The sequence below is a fragment of the Haplochromis burtoni genome, unplaced genomic scaffold (assembly GCF_018398535.1).
Source record: "Haplochromis burtoni strain Fernald_Lab_line unplaced genomic scaffold, NCSU_Asbu1 Contig_302, whole genome shotgun sequence".
NCBI classification, from domain to species: Eukaryota; Metazoa; Chordata; class Actinopteri; order Cichliformes; family Cichlidae; genus Haplochromis; species Haplochromis burtoni.
Window position 1 is genome coordinate 160,182 of NW_024582663.1, and position 10,155 is coordinate 170,336.

Genomic DNA, 10,155 nt, shown 5'->3' on the forward strand with positions numbered 1-10,155 from the left:
ATGTTTGCACTGAAGCACCGCAGCAATTTCCTAATGTTGTAAACCTGCTCAACATTTGGCAATAAACCCCATTCTGATTCTGATTCTGAATTTCTTTGAGCACTCATCACGAGTACTCCAGTCTTCTTGAAGGACATATCAGAGCTCTTCTTTGGATGTTGGCTGCCTTTTGTTCCATTAATAATGTTGCTGTTCTGTCTTGAATATGTTTATATGCTAGTGAGACAAATAAGTAGCCATGGAAATTGTATTTCGATTGTTATACATCAGAAAATTGTGAAGCCTTTTCTTTGACATTTGGATAGACAGGAAACAGGAAGTGCAGAGAACAGTGGGAAAAGCATGGCTACACCTTTGAAATCATTTGTGTTGAATCCAAAATAATCCTTCAGAGAAGTCCTTCAGAAAGCAATGGTTGTAAGTTCTGTCAGTTCTTTGTATATTAGGCAATTAATAATACAGTGTTTTGTGACATTATTTTGTACCTTTTATGAAGTGTAGTAGTTATAGGTCGTGGCCTCTGAGCTAATGATACAAGTGTACGCTTACCCACTACCTGATTATTTTTCGTTGTATTAATAGCAGATTGTAAATCTACAGGATACTTATTTTGTAGTCTCCAATGATAGTGCCTAACTATACTTACCTGCTGATTATATGACAATCCATTAAGAGTTTTTTTTACGTGTTTTTCTAGTTTCACTCCAGTTCATTGATGTCAGTTCAATGTGATTGCTGCGTACAAAGCCAGGGAGCAAGTACACTCACCTTCCTGGCTCTTGAAAAGGAGTTTGGTTGGCTGTTTATCTATGTTCATGCTCAGGGAGTTCAACACATAGAAAGAACAGTACAGACACCTTCAATAATGTTGAGATCTGAGGTCTGGGAAGGCCAGTCCACAACTGATAGTGTTCCACTGTGTCTTTTTCTATGCATGTATGCTTTTACTGGACTGACAGTGTGTTTGGGATCATTGTCATTCTGAAATATCAAGCTACTGCAAATCAGGTACATTCTAGATGGCATGATGGATCAAAATCTGATACATTTCTCCATTCATGATTCCATCAATTCTGACTTGATCTCTTACAACATTGGCTGAAATGCAGTCCCAAACTATGGCAGAGTCTCCAGCATTTTTTAGAGAAGAATGTAACCACTTCCCTTTTGTACCTCTCTCGTGACCTCCTTCATGCATATTTTTGTTTAATCTAGTTCTTGTGTAATTTGGCATACCTCAGCCTTATCGCCCTCTCTCCCTTAAGAAAATACCTGCCAACCCTCCCGAATTTCTCCCGATTTTCCACCCGGACAACAAAATTGAAAAACCATATCCCAGAATTCATAGCGTGGCCCAGGCAATTCCAGTTTCCAACAATGGCGGCAGCTACTTAGTTTTAATATTACTTATTTAATATTACTTTAATTATTACTCTTTCTGGGTCACAAAATAAACTTTTAACACATTTTTTTTAGGCGAGAATGTAGCTGTATAAACTTCAAATATCTGAGCCGGCGAGAACAGCAAACTCCCAGCACATCGTTTTCAAACCACCGCAGTCTTTCACTACTCAAGTTAAACATGATATATAAGTCACTTAGATAACTTAAAAATGTTATTGTTTGGCTTTTTTCAGTGTTTTATTTGTTGGTGAGTAAATCGGTTTGGCTGAGATTAAAGTTATTAGATTAGATTAAACAAAACTAGATAGCAAGGAGCAGATGGCAGAGTTTCACTCCACCGAGAGAGCTTGTGATGTTATTCTGAAGGCTAGACTGTCCAATTTCATAGTCGCTCACTTTCGGCCTACACGGCTTTCGGAGGACCCGGCCCACTTAGACCGCAAAGGCCGGGTCCTCAGGAGGATGCAGCCTCTGAATTTGGACAACCCCACTGTTTCCAGCCGTACAATAATAACATTGACATTTAATTTATTTTATCCGATAAATTCTGTGGTACTTTCAAAGGTTTTTCCACCCACACGTTTCACCAAAGGTTATCATATGGGGATTTTGGCTCATTTGAATGTCTTTGCAAAGTTGAGAGATATCTCAGAAATGTTTGTTAATTAAATTACTCTTAAGGTCCATGTCAAAGTTTCTCAGTTTCACTCAGCAGCTTTATTTTAACATTTACACTAATGAAAAAACAAAACAAGCTGCAAAGGAATTCTGCCCTAGATTTGTATATTTCTTTCACTGTGTAAGATATGAGTGTTATCTTAACAATTTCTGTGTATTTTTTTTCTAATTTGTAATTTTGTCGTGTAAATGGAGACACATCATTTCTATATTTTGATGGACATCATCCTCACTTTCTGCAGGTAGTGGTTGGGTGTGGAGTGGGGATAGTCACCAAAAATATCAGCATGTCTTTTTCAGATGCTAACTGACCTTCAAAAACAGTTACCTCCTGACTTCCAAAAGCACAAGCCACAGCTGCACAGAAGCAATTTAACTAGATTATCTGCATTCACTGTTATCAATACTCAGACTCTGGAGGATGTTGTGAAGTACCCTGTTCATCCACTTGTTTTTTTCAACACCAAACTGCCGACCAATGTTTTACCAAACTCTTTTCAATAGCCTGGAACTGACTATGCACAGTTTTGTCTGCAGTTTTCTCCTCTTATTTAGCTTTCAAAAAAAATCTTTTAAAGAACCATTTACATCATTCAATGTGAAATATCTACAGTATTGACCAGCTTCATATCTTATCTTAACTGGAGAAACTGAGAACACAAATTCAGACATCACAGCACTAACAGGGCAACAATAAAGCCATCTGTTGGCATTTGTCTGAATCCTGAGTAGTAAACTTGGTGTCACTTCTTTTCAGCCTTTTATAATATACTAGACAGCAGAGTGAAGAGAAGGCAGAAAAATGAAGTACGGATGGAATGACACGCAAAACGCAACCAAGAACAGACTTGAATTCAAGACCCTCCTGCAAGGACTCTAGCCCATGGTGGATGGCACACCAGCTCAACTATGTGAGCTATAGTGTCATCCCTTAGTGCAGCCGTTGATACTATGGGCCATAAAATACTTTATGAGATGGTGGAAAGTGGGTGGTACACATGTCTGTCCTCTAGCCTCAATCTTCAGGGGGTAGGTTGTGTTTTTTTTGGTGGCCATGCATCTGAGTAGTTTAGCCTGGCAGGTGGAGTCCCCCAGGTTTTGACTCTAGAGTGTAGGTCTAGTTTATTTGATTTATACATGCATCCTCTAGGCATTACTTTTCTCAATTATGCTGAAGACATTCACATTTTATTCAGCACTTATCCAACTATATTTCCATATACTAACTCAGCCAATGCTTGGAGCAAATAAAAAGCTGCAAGCAATTAAATTTGTTTCAAATTAAAATGTCTTACAATAATGAGCAAAACTCATATACAAATACCAACGAGAAGAGAGAATGAACATCGCTGTAACATAAGTGACTGAAATCAGTTTCATCAGATTTTGTAGCCAATGAGGATTACTCATGTTTTAAAATCTTTACACTGGCTTCCAGTTACTTGCTGAAACAAAGTTTGAAGTGCTTCTGATGGCTTTGAAATTAGTCAGTGATCTTCAACAAATCTTCCAAATTCCAGGGAGTAGTCAGCTGGTAGTGCCTTGAATTATATCAAGTGGGATTGCCACTAAGCTGCACAGGCATCGAGCCAGATTACCAGTTCTCTTCTCTTCTAATTTAAAACACTTCGTCTGTATCACTAGGAAAAAAGTCTGGAAGGGCAAAGTTAATGATTCTTACTGCAGACATGCTTCTCCAATCAAAATAGAAATAATGTTTGAAACATCGGGATAATATGACACAATCATTTCTCTCAATGTAACAGTAACTTTTGAGATGTGATCAGTAGCGTATTTTAGTGTTTTAACTGATATAACAAGTTGTCAGCAAATTTGCATTTGAGCCAGACTGAAATGTTTGACATGTGTTCTTGAGTACTGATTCGTGTACATAAGAAAGACATCAAGAGTCACCAGGTAGCTTCTATTTGATATATACAGTGTAAAGAAATCTCCAGAAAGTGGTTTGTGCTAATATTTATTTTAAAGTGCTTTATATTATTGTAAAAGTAGTTTCTGGAGAATTAGCAACATGTAAAGAAATATCAGCCACTGCTTATTACCCAGTTGTAAGAATCAGGTTTCAAGTTCCTACATTAGCTTTGACCTTTTAATCTTCAGAGACCATTAAATTCTTACTTTATAAAGGCCCTCATTATGTTATGTTTCTTTTATGTATTTTATTCTATTCTTCACCATATCACAACAACTTTCCAACAAAACTGTAGAGATATACGTTCAGGATTCCTTTATCTAATATGATAACAGTGAACACTTAACTATGACATAATGAGTGCTAGGGCTGCACGATTTTGCATAAAATGAGAATCACGATTTTTTGGCTTAGAATTGAGATCACGATTCTCTCACGATTTTCTTTTCCAGTATAAATATTTATTGCGCTTATTAACTGCACATCAACTTCGTAACAGTTGAGACTGAATATAAAAACAATAAATAAACATAAAAACAACAAATGTCTCACATTTTGTTGTTGCCGCAAAATGTTGTACTGCTTGAAATTCCGTCTTCACCATTGCTCGACACTGCGTGTATAGAGCGGGTAGTGCAACAATAGAAAAATAGTTGCGGGACGGCACTGTGTAGCGTTTGTCTAGGGTGTTGATCATTTTCCTAAATCCCTCGTTTTGCACAGTGTTGATGGGAGCCATATCTTTGGTCAGGTGATAAGTGATAGCCTCCGTAATTTCTTTGTGCCTGCGGGAGTTCGACGGGTATAGGGAAGCGCTGTATAAGGTTCCTGTTAATGATGTTTGGGTGGTTGACCGGGACAAATTTTCTCCAGTCACTTTCTCGTCATCCCTGACGTGCTCTCCGTTGTTTTTTCCCTGCCAATTTTAGCAGCCAGCTTCTGTGTCACGTGGTATAAGGCTCCGCCCTTGTCATTTGTTGAGCAGGAAGAGTGAGCGCTTGCTTTCATGCAGATTACGTCCCGGATCAAAATGCGGTATAATCGTTGTCGTCTTTTTTTTTTTTTTTTTTTTTAAATCGTTGTCATTTGGAAATGAGATCGCACATAAGTATGAATCGAGATCGCGATTTTCTAACGATTAATTGTGCAGCCCTACTTGGTTCCATGACTCTTCCATGTCCCTATGAGTTTATTTTCTTCTCAATACTCTTACGTAGTACTCAATACGTAGTGCAGGTTTTACACATATACATATATATAGATATCTATCTATCTATCTATGTATGTCTGTATCTATTTTTGTGTCTTTACATTTTATTGGACACCTCTCTCCTGCACTCCTGTTCACAGTCTCGTTGTTACCATAGCAACCAATGAATCCTGTGCCCTTCAAAACAATTAGCATTCAACACTGTTGCTCCTGCCAACAGTAACCACATCCACCCATCACAGGAGCTCATGGGTCTTGAAATAAAATGCAGTGTAAAGAAAATATACCAAGGTCCCCTGTGTTTGTGACATCTACGGGCCCATAGGCCATTGTTGGCTGTTCTGTATCCCGACAATATATCTGCCAGCCATAGGCAAGGACCCATAAAAAGCCCTTGGCCTTCTGCCCAACATAATCTACCATAATGAATGCATTTCTGCACTTTTGGTCTGATCCTGGGTGAATCACTGCCCTGAGTTCTTTCACTATGCCTCTGAATACAGATAGTACAATGTCCAGAATGATGGTTTCTAATTGCTTTCATACAACCCTTTCTTTGTTGATATGACAAGCAAAGCTTATTCACCTCTATTAACAGATTCTTCTCTTAATTGAGATGCATGGGATGGATTGAAGCCGGGGACCTGAAGGTTTAATTGTCAATCCAGTCCTTTTTTTGGTCCCAAAAGTAAACACTCTCAGACTGTATCAGCAGAGGTTTATCAGTGTTCTAGGCATTGGTATTTAGCCTAATAGTCAAACATTAATTTGAGAGATACTGTAACTCAATTAATTAAACCATTTTGCCAAACAACTGAATTAAACTTTTAATCCCTTCATTGACTTTGCTCAAAGACAGGAACCCACTCTCCTTCTTTCTGAATCATACTGTACACAAAAGCAGTGTCAGGTTGTCACTCATAGCAGAACAGTATTTTAAGTACACAAAATTAGTCTAAAACCTAATGTGCATTAGAGATCTAGCCTTCTTGTTCTTCTTTCTTATTCTTCTGCCTTTTGAGCTCTCCACAGAGGATCGTCTGCTTCCATCTCACCCTTTCTATAATATCCTCTTCTGTCACGTCAACCCTCTGCATGTCAATGATAGATCTAACTATACACAGAAAAAGTGTAACTTTAAGCAGAGCGCAACTCTGTTTCACAGTTTTTGTAAATCTTTTATTGATAATAAATCTTTATAAGATATTACAGTGACAGAGAACATACATCAGACAGGTAATGAGAAACCTGAACCCTTGAATTCTACATGGCCTTTGTCTCCTTACAGCAATGTTTTACTTTGTGCAGCTAAGTGGGGCTCTACATGTCCTCTGATTTCTTGTGACTTTGCTGACTTCTTTCTACAGACACCACAGCACAAAGGCACCAACTGAGGCACCAAGCAGTCTAGGAAATAGTGAGAACAACTTCTCATCTATATTGCCCACAAATTTCTGGTAAATACAATCCCAACCATAGAGAGAAGAGCCACTTCTAATCTGTAAAAAGTTTATCTGAGTAATCTAGTTCAACCAGTGATGTAGCACTTTCCTAATTGAAGTGAATCTCTGTTTTAATTCACAAATGCATTGTTAGGAATAAAATGGTTAAATTTGTTTTTGTGATTTTTGTATATACATTGCAATTGTGCTCAATAAAGAGTTGGCACTCTGTGTAATGAGGATTCAAAAGCATCAATTCAGCGCTGTGACTTGAACTTTCCTTTATAAAGTTTGTAATCTGTCAAGATACACAACTAGGAAAGGTATTGCATCATATAAGATTAAAATAGTTGAAGTGAGTCTCAAACAGAGACTGGTACAAGGTTAGAAGAGCTACATGTGGGAGAAAATCTCTCAATTTGAAAAATAAGCATAGCATATTTAGATAATTCCTTTGCTGATTTGCCAATATGCCTCTTTAGAACTAAAAAATCAATCAGTGCGAACCCTCTCAATAACCCTATCATTTATCTGGATACATGCAGTGCAATGAAAAGAATTTGCCCCTTCCTGATTTCTTAGTTGTTGTTGGTGGGTTTTTTCTTTTTTTTTTTTTTTTTAGGAAAAAAGCTATCTAAACCTTTTTAAGGCAAGAGCCATTATCCATAAATATAAAATTTGGAACAGTGGTGATCCTTACCAGGAGTGGCCGGCCTACTAAAATTATTCCACATTAAGTTCAGTGTTCATGAGTCAACAATAAAAATGATAAAAAATTATATCTATGGGAGAGTTTCAAGGCAAAAGCCACAGCTGACCAAAAAGTACACAAAAGCTCGACTAACATTTGCCAAAAATCATCCTGATGATCCCCAAGACTTTTGGGAAAATATTCTGTGGACTGACGAGACAGAAGTTGAATTTTTTGGATAGTTTGTGTCCTATTAAGAACATCAGCCACAGCCAAACAAGATGGAGGTAGTGTGATGGTCTGGGGCTGCATTAAGGTTTTGAATTGCCGTAGTCAAAGTCTGGACTTAATTCTAATTTAACTTAAACAGGTCATTCATGCTCAAGAATCTGCAAACATTGTGTAAAAGCAAAGCACATCAGTTGTTACAGTACATAGTTTTTGGCAGTATATAATTTAATGAAACTTTTTTTAAAGCAACAAAAAGTACTCCGTGAATTTAAGAATTTTTTTTCTCCACCCATCCATCCCACTATCTTCCATCATCTATCCATCCATTCATCCATCCATTCTCTTCCACTTATCCAATTCAGGATTCCAAGAGCCTATCTTAGCTACCATGGGGCTAGAGGGTGTTTATTAATGCAGATTAGACATGTGTACAGCATGGTGTATTTTTTTAATTAAATGTAGTTCATTGATCAGAGAAGTGTGAGTATATTACATGCAGAAATGTTTACTTTACCTTTATCCTCCATTAGATTTCCAGCACAGCTAAGCAGGTCATATTCTGTGGCTCAGTCTTTCACCAAAGAAGTGATTCTCTTGCCAGACCATCTAACTACACATGTGCCAAGGCGTAACAAAAAAGCTTGGCTTTTTGAAAATGGACATATAAAATCTGCACTGGAGTTTAGCTGTGACTGGGACTCAGACAAAGTAATGCAGGCGATAAGGACTGCCTTCCAGCCAGTTGTTGAAGGATGCAGGTAAGCATTAGATCCTTTTTTATAAAAAAGATTATTTTTTGTTACGTAGATTATTATACTATTAAAGGTCAACTTTGGGTATTTCCAAAAAGGATCTGGGAGCACCGATCAGATGACTGGATTGATATCTTTTAGAGTTAACAAAAATTAAGCCTTTTAATGTATTGTATTGTATTGTAGTCTGTTAGCCTTAACAAAAATTTCATATACACTATGTTTTCTTCCTCCCCTAGGCTACAGATTTTGCTGGCATGCCATACCAAACTAGTTAAGCCATCACTCTCTTCCAAACAGACTTTGAATGGAGACCTTGTGAAAAAACTGTTTCGTCAGAAGTCAATTTATGTCAGACCTGACAAGGTCATCTTATGTGAGGACAATGAATCAGTAAGTAATCCTGATCATTTCAGCAAATGTATGTATGTTCATAAAATGAGAGTGAAAAAGGCAAAGATGGATTTTAAACTCCCTTAAACATTGTCACTTGTATTATGTTTTAATACATAAAACATAAACATATTACTAATATTTATTATGACATTTTGTTGTCAGTATAATGAAATGTATTATCTGTTTTCATTTACAGACATATTCTGATGGAGAGAGTAGCCATAACCACACAGAAACGTTGAATTCTGACAAATGCGTTAAATATTCCTATCTAAAAGTCACTCCAAATAAACTGGAAATTAAGTTGGTTCAGTGTCTGTTACTTAGTCATCTTAGGCATTGTGTCTTTAGTTAAGTGTTGTTAAAATCATATTTAAATTTAGTTTAATATTTTGAGCAGGAAGAAATGTACCCCTAAATACATGAAAAGCAAAAGCTATATATGTGATTAGATGTTATTCAAAAGTTAAACTCCTGTTCTTTGTATTCTCACAGTTGAAGTTCCCTCAGCCATTCGCATTGTTAACACACAGTCCATGTCTGTTGATGATGAGGTCATCTGGTGCGTCGCTACCCAAGATGTTTGTACTGTTGAGTCTTCCATCTCTGCTGACACCCTCACAATGTCCACCAATCCTGCTGTCGTTGCTACTGATGAGGATGAGCCTTACTCCAGTGGAACATCTGCCTCACACATCTGCCTTATCAGTGGGTTCTTCTGCCAGTGTTACTGGTGACACACGTGTCTTCTCTAGTAACACCTCCAGTGTGTCCAATGGACCTACCCAGCCAAGTTTATCCAGCACATCTTACAGGTATGTGTTTTGTACATGTTTGTATCTTTTAAAAGGAACCTCCTGAGACCCAGTACTTCATTTTTGTGCACTGTAGTACACATTTAGTTTTTGCTTGTAGCTCTCATACTCTACTTGCCACTCATCTAAGTCCTGATGTTTCTTAGAGAGGACAACAGTACCTTTAAAATGATATCACATGTGTGGGGGTGTGGCCTTGCCAATTGTTTTTTTTCCCGCCTTTTCAAAATGGCTGGCATGCCCACAAGCACATTTTATGGAAGAAAGAAAGGTAAGCATGATATTTACATTTAAAATGTTTTTTTAAAATCAGATTCTGATTAATTTTCAAAAATAAACATCTAGTAAATAATTTGAGGGGTTTTTAAGAATTAAGCTTATTTAGTTTCACAGAGGAAATGACTAATTTATTAATGTGTACTCCAGTGCACGTTGGGACTTTGTACTTGTATTTATTTCACTTTTTCCTAGTAGACAACTCTTTAACAAAGGCAGAGAGAATTCTTAACAGAGTAATTGAGTGAGATTCAAACATAGATTTTACAGAAGATGAGAGTCATGTGAGCCAGATAGGAGAGGGTGAGAACCCAGGAGGAGCCACAC

At 37.4% G+C, this 10,155-nt stretch overlaps 1 protein-coding gene across 1 annotated transcript; it reads left to right on the plus strand.

The window, feature by feature from the left end:
* Nucleotides 1–6,597: 6,597 nt before the first annotated feature.
* LOC106632444 lies at nt 6,598–9,552 on the plus strand (the record flags this gene model as incomplete). The annotated part of the gene is given in 4 exon segments (XM_014329940.2): nt 6,598–6,682; nt 8,120–8,347; nt 8,581–8,734; nt 9,233–9,552. Coding segments are annotated over 3 exon segments (521 nt in total), but the record flags the coding sequence as incomplete, so codon positions are not given.
* Nucleotides 9,553–10,155: the final 603 nt, after the last annotated feature.